Source organism: Corvus brachyrhynchos, unplaced genomic scaffold, assembly GCF_000691975.1.
Source record: "Corvus brachyrhynchos isolate BGI_N302 unplaced genomic scaffold, ASM69197v1 scaffold152, whole genome shotgun sequence".
Lineage (NCBI taxonomy): Eukaryota > Metazoa > Chordata > Aves > Passeriformes > Corvidae > Corvus > Corvus brachyrhynchos.
Genome location: NW_008237447.1, coordinates 4,770,429 through 4,787,552, shown reverse-complemented (window position 1 = coordinate 4,787,552; position 17,124 = coordinate 4,770,429). Strand labels below are relative to the sequence as shown.

At 36.4% G+C, this 17,124-nt stretch overlaps 1 protein-coding gene across 1 annotated transcript in view; it reads right to left on the bottom strand.

Annotated features, from left to right (window-relative positions):
- The window catches only part of GBE1 (glucan (1,4-alpha-), branching enzyme 1), a 255,997-nt gene that overhangs the window by 14,298 nt on the left and 224,575 nt on the right, over nucleotides 1-17,124 (bottom strand). The window contains exons 15-16 of the mRNA XM_017731427.1: nucleotides 5,486-5,670; nucleotides 4,255-4,385 (exon numbers count right to left, since the gene is read on the bottom strand). Coding sequence (XP_017586916.1) covers nucleotides 4,255-4,385; nucleotides 5,486-5,670 — 316 coding nt within the window. The remainder of the gene's footprint in view (nucleotides 1-4,254; nucleotides 4,386-5,485; nucleotides 5,671-17,124) is intronic.

Sequence of the window (17,124 nt, the reverse complement as noted above, 5' to 3'; positions counted from 1 at the left end):
GGATAATTCGTATTTTTTCCAACACTTACTGCTGATAAAAGAATCAAAGTGGTGCTTGTGGGGGTGATAGAGTCTAAAGTGATTTGGCCATTTTGTTTTTAATAATTCTTGAATTTCACTGAAAAACTAGCATAAATAATTTCAAGATGAAGGGTACCACTGTTGCTCCTCTCCACACACTGTTAATTTTGAAGACTAAGGATTCAACCTAGAAGTGACAAAAAGCATATGGAGAGTATTTGGCTAAATTTGGTAATGAAGTTAAACACCTTGGCCTGATAAAATTAAGCTCAGGATATTTCAATGACAGTTGAAGCCATTTAAGCACTCGACACATGCACAAGTACTGAGAGGGAGGCAGTACTGTCCCTTTTTGCTTCAGCCAAATATGATTTTTGTTTAAACCACATGTTAATTTAGAAATACATCAATTCATGTTGCTTGGTGATTATAAACATAAAATGCAGATTTACTTTTAAGCCAAGATAACAAACTTTGTTAAAAAAGGGGGGGAATACATACATATAGCTTCATTTTAATGAGACTTCCAACACAGACGAAAAATTATTTAACAAAATCAAGTGTGGAATCTCAAGGAAGGAAAAGGAGTCGTTTCCGAAATCTTTAAGCCCCTTTTCTGTTATTTCTCCATCCTTTCAGCCATGTTCCTTTTGAATAGAGGAAAGAAGGTTTCCATATTGAATTTTCACTGCAGACTGGCCTTGGAATCCAAGAACTATCCCACAGAAAGGCCTAGGTAGTATTAAAAACATAAAATCAGAAACTTATGAATGGTTTTCCTGTTAACATTCAAAGTTTTATCTACAACCAGAAAACTAGAGACAGCTGACCTAGATGTTGATTATTCAGCTACCTCAAAACTGAAGCAAATTAGGCAGAAATAATTTGTTAGTTCAAGCTGCCTTTCTCATGAAAAGGCTTCTGAAAGAGCATAATTTATGAAGTAAAATTCCAGCATAAGCACAGAAATGTTTTTTTCTTTTTCCTTCACATGACTCAGAAATCGGGCACTAGAATATACCACTCTGATACTTACACAGACTCCGTCTTCTCCCATGCAGATCAAAGATGCATTCCCACATTAGTATGCTATATTTCTTATTCACACCTATTAACCTTAAGTATCAACTACCTTGATGGAATTCAGTATTTGACTGATCCTAAATTAAGTCCTTTGTCTCAACGTGCCAGAATTCTACCAGGCAGGGACAGTTACACAACCGCACTTCAAAGCGGCATCTTTGCCTCCAGCACTCGCATGCCACTGACTCATTTAAATGACCTTCCTTGTTCATTAGAAGCTCGAGGTGCACGCTGTAAATGTCAGAGAGCCTGAATTAATGTGGGGATTTTTTTTAAAAGTATGCTTTTGCAGCACTTTGATGACAATATTTGTGATTCCTCAGGTTGAATCTAGCTGTTTGCTTATGGACAACTCTGACTTCAAATCACAGAATATCCTGAGTTGGAAGAGAGACACTAGGATCCAAGTACAGCTCCTGGTCCAGCACAGGACAGCCCCAAGAATCACACTTGCCTGAAAGCACTGTCCAAATGCTCCTGATCTCTGTCAGGTTTGGTGCTGTGACCACTGCCCTGGGGAGCCTGGTCCAGTGACCAACCACCCTCTGGGTAAAGAACCTTTTCCTAATATCCAATCTAAATCTGACACAGCTTCATACCATCCCCTCAGACCCTGTCACTGCTCAACAGAGTGAAAAGATGAGTACCTGAATGTCCTTATGAACCCTAAATTCATGCCACTCTGGTATTCATTCAGTCTGGGACTACAATGCTTTGCAATACATGCTATGCAAAAATGGCAACATGTAAAACGAAGAAAGCACTCTTTCTTTGTCATTTTTTTCCTGCTTTAGGAGTATATGACAACATCAAATGTCAAAATACAAACAGAGATAAGCTAGCAGCAATTCATACTGCTCAGCATTTATGGACTCCCATGCTCACACATAAAATTAAGGTCTCATTCCTTGAATTCCTCACACCAAGGTACAGAATCTTAGGAGAACAAGTCGTACAACACAGCAACTGAATGTCAAGGAAAATAAGTCAAGAGTGAAGACTGAAGTATAAGGAGGAAGGAAAAACTGACCCCAAACCGACTGTGACTTTTCATATAGACATTGACTGGCTGAATATCCACAGAAAGACTTTCCAAACCAGGTGGGACCAGCAGAACTCTAATGTCTATTGCCTACAACTTCTCTTATAAAAGTAGAATTACCTTTGTTATGCTAACAGCCTATGAACACAGAACAGCTGAAAGAAGAATGACAATTTCAGTGAGTTCAGAACAGAGGACTCCCTACAAAAATGCAGGCCAGGCAGGAAGCTCTGTACCTTTAACATACCTGTTAACATATCTGAGAAGCTCTATATAAAAGAAGCTTATATATCACTACAATATACTGATAGGCCAAAGCTGTCCTTAATAAAGGCAAATTTAATGACAAGTGTTGTATGCACTCATTTGACTAGTTCAATCCACAAAACAAACTCAAACCTAAGCAGTGAAAGGATCATCCCATTTCCCACAATTCCCAGTATCATTCAGAAAAATGTTTAATTAAAAACCATTTAATCAATATATTACAGCAATTTGTCTCTTCTGGCTTATAACAGCAAAGGGTATCAAATTAAAAGTCCACTAACTTATCAAAAGAAACAAACTGACTAACAACGAACTTTTGCTTTTAGGTACTTCCTCTTCATGTCCAAGTTTCAAAGAGATCATAAAGAATTCCTTTTCAAGTGGAGAAGTTGTTCTGAGGATTTATTAGCACGGTACCATACATCCTAGTAATAGGACATACTTTTTTGAAGTCTTAGGTTAAATGGTTCCATTAAAAAACTATACATAAAATTCATGGTTCTAATAGCAGGAGAGAAGTTAGGAAAAAACCCTAATCAACATTAAAACACCTCAACATATTTAAAGAAAATAGATAAGGAAATTCCCCTAGATACTAAATAGCTTCTCTGCTCTTCTCTGGTGAGCTCTCCCTCCCACAAAGTACTGTGTGCAGCTCTGGGATCCTCAAGATAGGAAAGACATGAACCTGTTAGAGAGAGTCCAGAGAAGGCCATGAACGTGATTAGAGGGCTGTGAAGACTTAAAGAGTTGAGGTTGTTCAGCCTGAAGAAGAGAAGGCTCTGGGGAGACCTTACTGCAGCTTTCCAGTACCTGAACGGGGCCCAGAAGAAAGCTGGGGACAAACCTTTTATCAGGGCCTGTTGTGCTAGGACAAAGGGGAATGGTTTTAAACTGAAGGAGGGTCAATTCAGACTAAATATAAGAAAGAATTGTTTTACACTGAGGGTGGATAAACACTGGAACAGGTTGCTCAGGGAGGTGGTGGATGCTCCATTCCTGAATACATTCAAGGTCAGGCTGGACAAGCAACCTGATCTAGTTGAAGATAGCCCTGCTCACTGCAGGGACAAGATGGTGTTTAAAAAGTCCCTTCCAACCCAAACTATTCTACGATTCCGTGACTGAACTAAAGCAACTGAAATGCAGAATTACCCAGAATGGCTGATAAATAAAGAGTAGGCTAAAACTGGAACTTTAAACCGTCAGCGCTTTAAACTGTCACAGTACAAGTCACTAAGCTGTGTTTGGCAAAGAAAGAAACTGAATTTGGGCAACTAAAATTCCTCCTGAAAATCAGCTTTAATTTTTGGAATCTCCCTCAACACTCAGAATTTGGACACAAATGCAAAACCAACCAATTATTTGAGTATTCATTTACTGCTCAGCTGATCTAAGAGCACATTCTCAGTCCACCCAGTTTTAAAGTAGAAATGTACAAATACAAACTTCCTGAAGAAGGTTTTCACTAATGCACTTTCCTGTGTGACTCCATGCACAGAATCATCCCACTGTAGTGGCTGTCTGTAGTTTATTTAGGAAGTGGGAGTTACTTGCTTTTTCATACCTCAACAGAATTCCAAAAAAACAAAGCATCACAAGCCTTTATATTGCAATTTTTTACTTTTGCTTTCTACGAACTTATCTCTTATGAAGAAAACAGATTTCTGAATTATCTTTTTGCTCTACACAAAGAATTAAAGCAAGATTATATTGGTGACAAATAAGTGATTTCTTACCTTTTAACTACAGGTTGTATTCATATTAGAAAAAAAAGAAATAAGATCAGCTTTCAACTTCTAAAATTTTCCTCACAAGCAAAACAGTATAGAAAAGGATATTTTCCTGGTGTTTCAATACCCACTCTGTAGTCCACATAACTTTGGTATGGATGGAAGTTGAAAATAAAAATGAGACCTGCTCTCTCAAATGCTATGACCTTATTGGATTCATGCTTTTCACTCACATAGGCCTAGGGGAAAAAAACAAATCAACACCTTAAAATATTTCATTTCTAACTAAATTAACAAAACCAAGAAAAACCCCACTGCTTCTGTACCTCATTTCAAGGAATATAGGTAAATATTCAAGTGACAGAGATAAAGGAATTAACATCCAAAATGAAATCGTTTATCTATGAAATGTCATATAAAGTTTTTGATTACTAAACTCTAGCTTACTTTTTATAAGGCAACGTAAAATTAAGGAGGTAGAACCCTGTTCAGCACAGAGCACTTGAAAAATTCTTGCTCAAAGACTGGTAACATGGTCTTTCCATCACACTTTCCTTTAGTAAAAAATGGATTTCTTTTTGTCAAATGAAATCTTCAACCTACTTGTTATGGGGATCTGCATCACATACACTGTTATTAACTTGGAAAATGAAGCACTGGATGTGGTTTTTTTGGTTGTGTTTTAGAAATCTGTGTAAGAACCAGGTTTGATAAGCCACATTAAACAGCTGCACATACCACCTTTGTTCTATTTGCTCAAGCCATTAATAAATAAGTAGATATCAATTTTTAAAAAAATTTCTAAAGTGGATTATGACTAGTATGAAATAATTAAATACTGAGAAATGATAATAATTGAGCTTCTTTCATAAGAATTACAGTGTGATACTAGTGTAAAAAATGCAAATACAGAAGTGGCAGGCTGAGAACTGGGAAACTATAACTTACACTAGATTCTATTGAGAGTTTTTCCTCAGAAATGGAGTAATTGTCTTTATAAAGTGTAGTGTCAGAACAATTTATTCTTTTTGAAAGCAATTCTTGGATCGGATTACGCACAATTTTATAGTCTGCTTTATCCAATCCAAAGATACTAAATAAAAATAGGAAAAATAATAGGAAAAGACCATGCTATGAAGCTAAAACAAGACTGTTTCAGGTTTCTATTATCTGTGGAAGATATTTCAGTGCCATGTTTTGACAACTTGAAATACATGATGAGGCATTACACAGCGCACTATAGTGTTTAAAATTTCAGCATGCAAATTTGGGAATGTTGTTACTCTACACATGTACTCAACTGGTGACTAAAACTTACCACTTTGTATATACAGCTTACCTGGGGAGATGCAAGCCAGCCAAATCTTTCCTCCAATTTATTCATATCTCTATCAAAGGCATTTAGGAATTTATAGCGAAGAAGATCATCCTCAGTAAGATTAAACTGTCTTCTGGCATAGTGGTAGCTCTCATTATTCCCTATTCTGGGGAAGTCAAGCCATTCTGGATGTCCAAATTCATTACCTGTATTTAAAAATATTAAGGATCTGTGAAATCACATGCTAAGAATACACTAAGCCTGCAGAAGCAAAATATATTAATGTGTATTTCCTTTCTACAAGTTTTAAATTCCACAGAATCTGCTTCCATACATAAACCAGTCATTTTATTATTATGTCTCTCATTTATTAATACATCTCTCAGAACTTCCATTCATGTTAGCAAGTTTGTTTGGCCATTAAAACCACAAGAGCAAAATATCCATGGACTCCAGGGGAAGTACAAAGTGATGAAAGAATTGTAAACTCCATGCTATCATGCCATGCTTTAAAATTTCCCAAAAATATTTGTGTGTAGCTAAGTGCCATTATGTCTCAATTTGATTTTCTATAGTGGTAGCTTCACAAGTCTGCCAGTCTCAACCAGATTACCTAGCCCACAAAACTACTGAGCAGACTTCTCTTGAAGACAAAGAACAGGTTTATTCGGACTTGGATCACATTCAAAAAGAAGGAAAATGTTGACATTTAATCAAGAAAAAGTTTAGCTTCTCTTATGTAGAATTTCCAAAGCAAATCTCAGCTGTTAAAGCTAAAGATTCAAAGCAAGACCTCATTTGCGACTGAATATTTTGAGTGACTTTAATGTATCCAAAGTTTTCTTGGTTGATATACTGTCATTATTACAGTTTGAGACAACTCCAAATGCATTTAATAATTCTAACTCATGCTATGACCTGCTGTCCTGCAGACTCTCAGTCATTTTGGACTATTCATTTGATACAGGATTAAAGGGTATCAATTACCTTGCAAGCTAAACACTCATTTCACAGGCCATGACAGTTGATTCACGACAAACATTTCACAGATTAGACACACCCCACTCACCATAAACGTGTACCTGGAAATATGTATAGAAAGTAACATGATGAAACTTAAGAGGCCTTGTACCAAAACAAAAAAAAAAGAACAGAAAAAGAAAAATCCTCACATTTCTACAAACTGTTACTCAGCTTTTTTCAATGAACTGGAGCTCTGTGGGCCAACAAAGGGCAGGGATACCCAGGGAAGACAAAAGATTCTTGGCTGGATACCCAGCATGTGCATCTACCACCCATCTGCTGGCCCACCTAGCTGGCACTGCCTAAAAGGCCTGGAGGATACAGGCAGCAGTGACAACTATGAACTTCAATTTGTGAAGTGATTTTTATAATTCCATGCTTCACAGGAACAAAGAAATGAACAGAGAATAAAAGACAAAAGCCTCATATATATTTAGGAGAATCCTTCAGAGTGGTATCCGCTTTGTAAACGAACTGACAAGTTGTAAATTAAATTTCCTATTCAAAAGCTAAACCACTAAATTTCATATTCAGCTCAAAACTGGAGACAAATACAAAAGAATCAGAATCACAGCAGGACTTTCAAAATGACCTTGGAATAATGCTGGACTGAGCTCTTAAAATGTGCTAACAATACGGTTTGGAAAATGAGGAAAGCTATTGCTACAAAACAGACACTGTATCTAACCAAATTCAATATTCTCTGAAGAGCTAGGCAAGGTATTACCTTCTTTCATGATTTGCACACTATTGAAAAGATGAACTACATGAGATAGCTCAGCTAAAGACAGCAAAAAACATCAGAAAGTCAGAGATGATACATATCTTGAATTGATAGGCAAGGAAATCATACCTATTTGTTCAAGAAAAAAACAAAAATGGGGAAAATAAGCAATAGAAGATAGCAAATAAATTAGACTGAACTAGCCCATAATTTCCATGGACTATTTCACTGTAAGTAGAGCATGCTTCCTTCAGGTTTATAATGCATAACTCCCTCACGTCCACTTGCTTTGCCTATTTCCCCATCACAGTAACTAGTGCGGCTCCAGTGCTGTTTTGTGGTCTTGGCTTTTTGAAAAGAACAATATAAGTGGAGCAAAATACTCAAAGCAGTCCTAATTTCCTAACTATTACTAATGGCTATTAAGAAAAAAAGGGAATTTAGCACAGTGCAATTTGACAAAAGACTAAGATACTTTCTGTTGCCAAAAACACAAGCCAAGGTCTAAACACTGCATGTACTTTGACAGTCTGTGTCTATGAGCACCGTCTGGACAATATGCTCCTGTTGTTGTACTAGTTGGTTGACTGTAAAAGGGTCACTTGGTTTCTCTTTATAGGAAGAAAACTTGTTCATAAATTGTAACAGAATGAATTCAAGTAGTTTTGGTTAGGTTTTTAAACTGTGGTAAAGGGAAAAGAAAGTAATATTTAGGATGCATCTGCATCTTGTGATGCATTAAGGCCATGCATCCTATAAAAACCCCCACATCTAATACTATTTTTTTTTAATTGCTATTTTTTACTAGTTTAACTTCATAACAAATGACAGGAAGGACTAGGAAAGGAAAGGCACAGATAAGTGACCAACTCTTATTTCTAGAGATAACTACTGGTTCAGTAAGTGTGAAGCATGATCTGCCTCCTTCTCCATGTTACACTTCTCATCTCTGACAAGAATCAGCAACATTCACTTCTATGTTTAGAGGCTTTCACAACTATCAAGAAGAACTACCGGGATTCCTTTTCCTCCCATTACTTTGCTGTTTGTAAGTGTCCAAACTACAGATTGACAAGAAGCCAGCTGCCACAAATGATGCAAATCAAGACAATGGAACTAACACGGGGGAGGCAGAGAACACAGCTGAAATTAACTGAAGTTTTGATTAGAGAAACAAAACAAAGACAAATCCTTGAAGAGCAATGCATGCTAATTTTATCTAGGAATTAATTGAAGTTTGCTGTTTCCTGCATATTGTGCACACCGGACAACTTTATTATGTACAAGATTTCAAGATCACAATTCCAACAAATAAATTAACTTTCTACTACCATAATGAAAATGTATGTCACCCTTGTTTATGAGGCTAGAAATGCATTTACACCACAAAGGAGTTGGGCTGCTGTGGATTCTTTTGAAGTTGCACCCCACAGGTCATTAAAGTTTTCTTGATCTCTCTTCTTTAGACATCTTTAGTAGCAATTCTCTCTCAAAGAATAAGCAGAACTGAAGGGATATTTAAAAGATGGAGCAGGCAGTTTAAAGAGATGCCTGTTATTTGGAGTTGTTTGCATTTTGAATTACATATGACACTAAATACTTTAAAAATAGTTAAAACAAGTAGTTTATTTCATACAACAAAGGTAAGAAGTTTAATTAGGTGTATAAGGCTAAACAAGGTTTTAAATGATCTAAAACACTACGAAAAGTTCCTATTTAAAGCTGATGAGCTGGAGACTGGACACATTGGGACAAAATTCCAACAGCTCCACCTTAAAGTATATCTATCAATGTATGTGGAGTTACACCAATTTACAGAAGCCAGATAATTAAGTCATCCAGGAGCTGTAACTGGTTTGAATTTAATTTCAGTGCCTTTGTGAACGATGACGACAGTGCAACAATTTGCAGGCTACAAACAGAATCAATGTAAATCAGATCTAGATAGCATATGGTATTTATCATTATTTCAAACAATAAACACTTCAAACAATGAATCTTCATTTTCTCTCATTGCAAAGCTCTTGGGTGTTAAGTAATTCTGATACTCTGTATTTACTCATATTTGTACCAAATCTTCTTAACATTCATTACTACCAAACCCAAACAATCAACACTATACTGCCTCTGAATGATGAGAGAATGAGCCTCACTGTAAGCATTCCTTTAGTCTTGTAATCCACGCAAAAATAAAGTGAAATTCCAAATGGACTCCTGAAACACCTGGGTTAGATGCCACGAAGACTTTAATATTTTTTTAATCCTCTAGCATTGTTATTCAATGACATATTGGGTCAGACAAGACTAACAAAACCAATTTAGGCAAATTATATTTTAACTTCTGCATAAAATCCAGGCTAGAGGAAATCTCTAGCATGAGGTAATGGTAGAGAGGGCAATTGGTAAAGCCAGTTCTGTGAAAAACTGTATTTTTCTCCCATTTTCTGAAAATACCAGATATTGTCTCCTCCCAAATTATGAAAGATAAAAATCAGGATGAACACCATATTTGCTTTGCAGCTTGGATCTTCTGTATTTCCTAGGGGAGAAGGGAGGGAATACTTAACCTTCCCTGTATTAAAGGATTGAAGAATGCATCTCCTCTGGGGTGATACAGTCACAAGGAAACACAAGGATGCCTCCAATGTACCCAAGACACGGGAAAGGATTGAGTCCTTAAAATGCTTGCCCTAAATCACACAGGGACACAGTACTCTGTGCAGGGATACAGTTCCTGTTGCTTCTCTCCCATTCCCACTTCCCATCAAGGGTTGCTCTGTCTTCACTCATTTCCTACTGATGTTTAAAAGTTGGGAGTTACTGTACCACACAGTTTTATAACATTGATAAAATAGTTCCAGCTTCTTAAAGGAGATAATTTTTCAGTCGTTCCAACAAAAATGCCAACCATACCAAATGGCATTGCTCAGTTCTCAGATGTTGAACCCACATCTCTCTTTTGTCAGATCAATTACAGAAAAAAAAACCCAAAACCAAATAGCAAGAAATAAAGCAATTCTCCTCAGAAGCGCCAACTCTGTACCTGTATTAGGAAGGGCTGGATGGCTGAGAAGATTTCTTACACAGAGGAGTAAGCAGGCACGGGCATAGTAGGCAAGACATGGCATTGCTTACCATGATTTATTTTTCAACAGAAGCAAGCATATGATGGCTATGCCCACATGCTGGTATTTAGCAGAACTATATTTACACAGGAAAAAAACCCCAACATTTATCTGGAATAAATTATCCTTTCATTTACTTATGTTTAGTGTTCCATCAAAAGAATATTCAATAAAATATTAGTGGCCTCACTGACAACAGTATTCGGTTCCCAGATGAATGTTTTCCCTTGATTGTTTACTGGGCAGAACAAGAGCTTCTGCAGTTCACACTAACATACAAGAAAAAAAAAAAAGAGTATCAAGAGAAGTTACCTACACTAGAAAGGATCTTGAGAGGATAATTATTTTATTAATCCACTCTTTGAAACTTGCAGGCCTCAAAGTTTACATTTCAGCCCCCTTTTTCCAGTGTAGAATAATATATGTCTGACGTACAACTTACTCAACCCCCTCATATAGTATTTAAAACAATAAAGTATCAATTAAACTCTTTGGGGTGCTTTTACACTGAAACAGTTGCCATTTTGCTGTTTCCTATTAGCTGCATCCTGGTAAAAACAAGAGATGACTTTGATACCGTGACATTTCCACCAGGCTCTACGTGAACACGCACAGTATACATTATTTAGTCAGGTTTGGAGCTCTTCCAAGAGCTCACTAAAATATTTAAGAACAACAATATTGCACAACACATTGAAAAGGTTAAAAAAAAAAAAAACAACAACACAAACAGACAAAAAACCCCCCCCAAATCTAACAAAAGTATATAAATCAGTATCAATAAATTTTTTCAACAGAAGATGCAGTCAGAGAAGTTCTAGCTAAAACTTTCAGCATGGTGCACTGCCAAATATTGACTGGTACCACAACTGACAGGTTAATGGGCTTACAAAGTGAATTCAGGACAAGACTGGAACAGAAAGAGGTCCAAGAAAGCTGGCAAGTCTTTCACCCTGGGACATTCAACAACTAGCAGTTTTCTTTCTGGTGTCAGTAAGAATTTCATTGTCAAATTTTGAAAAAGCATATAAAAGATTGAGAAAGAAAATGTAAACTGAAGAAAAAGACCATTTAAACAGTATTTAATGCATAAGAAAGTTAAAGCTTTTTATGTTAAGTAAATAAAAAATGAAAGTTCAGTATTATTGTTCTTGTTACAGGAATAAATCTAATTACTTAAATAACTATGCATTTGCTAACAGCACAAAATGAGAAAATTTGAAATTAAAATTTGGAATAAACTTTAAACAAAGCAGGGGGAAAAATAGGCAACCTAAAATAGATGTCAGTAATCAAAACAGAAGGTGTATTGTGAGAAGGCCCAGTTTTCTTGAAACAGTACAAATCAGCCATCAGAGTATACTTCTGGTTGCAGGTCTAAAACACTTCTTACCTAATGTCCTCAAAAGAGTACATTCCCAAGATTCTTCCTAGACTCACATATCACTGCTTTGAGATTAAAGCTTCTTTCTGCCAGCTGCCTCCTGCCCTGCACCTGAGGCTGGTTCAACCCTGCCATGCTGAGAATGTATTTATAAACTTCCTAAAAACATTTGCTTTAGAAAATATCAAGACCTTTGTAATTTTAAACATCTCTCATCTGCCACTGTTTCCAGTGAACCTGGGTACTAAGGTATTTTCAAAAACAGAATTATGTGATTACTGTAAAAGTCTTTGAAAAAGCACAGCATCATATCCTACACTACCTTTTCCTCAAAGAAATGGAAAACCCCAAACAGCCACTACAGCACCTGAAGTGGTGAACTGTTGCACAGTTCTTAAAGAGTGCAGAGATCCTTGATGCACTCAGTCTCAAGGCTGCCAATGTTAAGACTCCTCTGATGCAGAAAACCAATCAATGGTATTTCTAAGTTCCCATACCAGTTATGCTTTAATGCAGATAAGAAAATGGAGTTGTTTTCTGAATGTTACGTAAGTGATTTTTGAATTTGGAAGATACAATAAGTGTTTTGTTTGCAGGAATCAGCAACCTGTTACTGTAATGTCTCCTGCTATGAACTTGCATATACACAAATACAAGTAAACATATTATATTAAAAAAAAGCAATCAATTGGTGCATTTGTTTCTACACACAATTCTACACAACACCTGAAATCTTAGGTGCAACTAACACCTAAGTTAAACCATACTTTAGATATACAAGGATATTTGCTTACGAATTAGTTGGAACAAACAAACAAATGGCAAAATCAAGCAGAAAAATAGCTACAGAGTTAGGTGTACTGCAAGTGAGCTAGTCTTATTCTGGAATATTTCCAGTGTGCAATATTCTCCCTATAGGAGCCTCCACTGCAACAGGGACCAGGCTATCCCCATGTTTTACAGCAGTACATTCACTAACATTTAGGATGTGCTGCCTGTCTTCTTGCTCCTCAAACTCTTTGTGAAAATAACTGAGCAGAAGTTCCTGTTGGCAGGTTATCACTGCTGTGTTCAAATGTATGCTCTCTAGATGTATGAGAGCAGCCAGGCTGAAACATGGCTTGCACTTCAAGCACAAGGTTGCAGAGTGACAGCCTTTACTTCAGGAGTTTGTTTCACATTGTCTGATCACATTTCATTGATATCTGTTCATTCATAGATCTGCTTCACTTAATAAAGCTATCCTGGAGTTTGAGATGCCCATCTGTGAGCTTGGTCCCCAGCAGGTCTTTCAAACATGTATGACATGTCCAAGCACTACACTTCATTTGGAGATATGGAACAAATGGGAAAGTGTGCAGAGCACCAAAGAGTAACAGAGTAATCTGATATATTTGTGCTCGATGACAGCTGAATGTGAACTTTCAGTGCTTAAACATTTTACACTCCAGCACAGTTCTGGTGAATGTATTATTAACCAACCTGCTCTGAGTAAATACAATCCCTATACAATCAGGTCTGGAAATAGTTTAGTCTTAGACATTTATCTCTGAGGTGAGTTGCAAAGATCAAAGGCCTTTTCCATGTCCTTGGACAAAGCAAAAATAAAAATATGCAGAAACCATAATGCAGAGTAAAATTCAATATCCTATTCTTAAAATAAAAGTTTATAGAAAGAAAGGAGTATAAATTTTGATATCAACTTATAGAACTCTCATGCAGAAAATCTTGAATGTTAGCAGAGAATTTTACCACACTGAAAAGTGAAAAAATAGTAAAATGATTCTGAAATAAGCCACACATCATATTAGATAAGAAACTTTTTACATTAAAATCCTACCTTTCCATGTTCCTACTTCAGCAATGAAACATCATGGCAACACGTCAAAGAAGTTTTTTGACCATAATTGTATTTTCCAATTAAATACTGTTCAGAAAATAAAGATTGGGAACATACAGATGTATTTTTCAGTTGTTCGATTACTATGGAGTTTGACAACACCACTCCAGCATAATATGTGGAGTGTTTGGTCATTAAACCCAAAACCATCATTAAGGAGAAAGGCAAATATTGTGATCCAGAATTGTATGTTAGCAATGTTTCAGAATGCAGTAAGTCTTCCAAAATGACTTGCGAGCATTTTAAAGTCAGGTTTCTCTTACCGAGTGTCCTCAAATAATTTGTTTTAAGAAACAGACTCACCCCAGCGAGCTGATAAAAAAGCATAGCCCTAGCAAAATCCAGACTTCCTACTGTTCAGAAGTGCATTTTCTTTCTACAGTTACTTCAATTTCACTACTTTGCAAGAAGGCATTTGAGTTTTTATTGCACTTCTACCTCACAGCAAAAGAATGCGTGAGATTGATGCTAAATAATCATGCACTGAGGAACCAAGGTCATATCAGGTTAAGGTTTTGGGCGTTTTTGTTCGCAGTTTGGTTTTGCATGAGATTTTTGTTATTGGTTTGTTTTTTTTACACAACAGATGAAAATAAATGCCAAGTACTGACTCTGGAAAAGATTAGCCAGCTACTCCTTTGGCTTCAAGGGCTACTTCTGAGGGATGAATGAAATATGAGCCATCTGTAAAACTCAAACATGCTGGGGAAAATATAAATACCAAAAAAAACCCCACCAAAATCCACATTTTGAGATTCACTTTGTTAATAGTTTAAAATAGTCCTGAGACAGGATATATCAGCTAAATAATGCATTTTTCTATACTTATTAAAGTAAATGTTATACATGACAGTATACATGAGATAAGGAGATTCACGAAAATAACTGAATGTGTAGGAAAGAGGAAGCCTCAAGAGTTTCAAATTCTCATTAGGCCTATGCCAAATTAAACAGTACATTTACATCATGATTCATTTTCCTTCTGTTTACTAGTAAATAAATAACCAAGCACCATAACCAGTTTAAACTCTATCAAGTGGAAATAATTTCCTGATTTTTCCTCTCACAATAATTTGACTCTTAATCTGGGAAGAAAATTAGCTTTGAAATACACTGATATTCCAAAGAACAAAATTACTGCTTTGCTGGGCATTTCAAAAGCATATCTTCAATGGATGGTAAATATCTATGTTGGTACAAACATAATTGATGTGTATATTAGAAGAATGTCCCACATCAACTTATGTACTTTTTGCATTCATTGTTTCAGAGTCTTTTGCTTCCCCCCACTTCATCTTGTTCATTGTTAGCTTCACAGTTTGGGGCTTTTTTTGTTTGTTTTTGTTTTATGGGGGATTTTCTTAAGATACTCTTACATAAAAAATGCAAGATGATGAGTAGTTTATGTAAGACTCTAACCAGATGCTTGAAAGCAATTTTTCTAAGTCATGTTTATTTGTTTTAGCATTTTTCAAAACTCCTAGCATACAAATCTTACAGTGACAGCATAATTTGTTGCAAGATCTCTGCTCATTAGAGTCAGCCGTAACCAGGATGTCTAAGTCAAGATTATTTGTATTGTTGGGTGGAGTTTTTGTTGGTTTTTTGGTGCTGTTTTTTTCTATGTGGAAATGGATCTTTAAATTTTCAAGTTTGGGGGTTTTTTTAGAAAGAACAGGGAGAGATCAGGATTCAAGGGTCTCTAGTACTTTGCCATGCTACCAAAGGGGCAGGTTTTAAGAAGAGTCTCATCTGTCTGATAATCAACTAATTTACTTATGACTATTACTCTGTGTATTAAAGTCAACTGCTCTTGAATGGAAAATGCATGGCTTAAACTGAATGCCTTGTCTGTAAATGAGATCTATTAATGAAGTGCACAAAAGGTGTGTATTAATGAGAAAAACCTGTGATGATGTAATTCTGACCTGTTCAAGGTCGCAATTGCCCTGGTCTTCTCTCTCCTTCTTACTAGAATAGGGACCAAGTCTCATACAGTTCTCAAAGAGTCATTCTGAACTTCTTGCAAGACACAATGTGTCTATCAGACTGCACCTGAATAACGTTAAAAATCAGAATTCATTTAAAGTCATTGATATGTGCTGCTTCCACAAAAAACCTTAAGTCTTGGAATGCTCACTGCATCAGATTTTAAAATTTACCATAGATTTACAATTGCTTCATGGGGATGTTATGCATGCACATCTTACATGAAAGGAAGTGTCATAAAATTTGGTTTTTAAGCATCTTAAACCTGATCCTTGAGCCATCTTTAGTCACAAAAAAGGAAAAGTTAAAATATCATAGCAATATAACACTTGCATATTATTAAAATTCTTTTATGACTGTTTACAATGCCAGAAGAGGACAAAGAAAGGCTGTAATTAAGAGCCTGCCTCTGAAGAGCATCACTTTCTAATACTAATCTACAATTAGTTATACCAGACTAACTGCAGGTGTTCCAGTATGATTGGCACAGTGGGCTTGTGGAGACTGCAGCTACAGTTCAGGCTGGGGCCTGAGCTTTATACATATACTGATGACCAAATGGGCTGGATTCACAATGTAAAGATAGTCTTGGCTCACCTGAACATTAACCAGTGTCAGCACAAGGGAGAAGTGGGAGAAGGAAAAAAAAAACAGAGAAAGAAAATAAAGCAAAGAAGGAAATAATTCAGATACAGACGAGCAGGCAGCAGTTTTGAAAGCTGAAGCAAAACCACTGCTCAGACAAAAAAGGGACTTAAAGGAATTGGTACTGATGGCACCTTTGCTGCAAGCAGCAGGTGAATTATCAAACAGGCACCAAAATCTATAGGAACTGAGCACATTAATCCAAGAAGGTGTTCAACTTTTTTTGTGTTGGTTTTTTTTTTTTCTTTGTTTGTTTGGGGCTTTTTTTGTGGGTTTTTGTGGGGTTTTTTGTGTTTTTTTGTTGTTTTGTTTTGGTTTGGATTTTGTCACTGTTGTTGTTTTTGTTATGTAAAGAGACAGGAAAAAATAAATCTCACAATATTGTGAAAACAGGCTTAAAACAAGTTGTTCATTAAAATTTAAAACATAATACAGAAACAAATCAGACTTCAGCAATAGTACCATAGCCTCTCAAAAAGCAGTTGTGGCCAAAAAATCCCTTTCTGCATGTTTAGTTATTCCTTCACATTCTCCTTCCCTTGTACTTCTGAACAGGGCATGCCTTAAAAATCAGCTTTAAGAGACATCAGAAGAGTCACAATATGCCCTGACTTAAGTGGCATGATTCCACTCCCATTCCTTTGGGTAATCACTCTCACCTCAGCCAGAAAGACTGGAGAAAAGATTATGGACATTTGCTCCCTAATAACAGGTCATTTGATAAAGAGCTTTTAAGAGGTACTCTGAGTATCATCATGCAGAGCTTCTGCCAATTTTCTATTCTGTCCACCAATTTTCAGGGCTTAATAGAGAAAATTTTTCAAACAACTGGGAAATCCAAGGCCCAGTAACACACTCCATTTCCTGCTG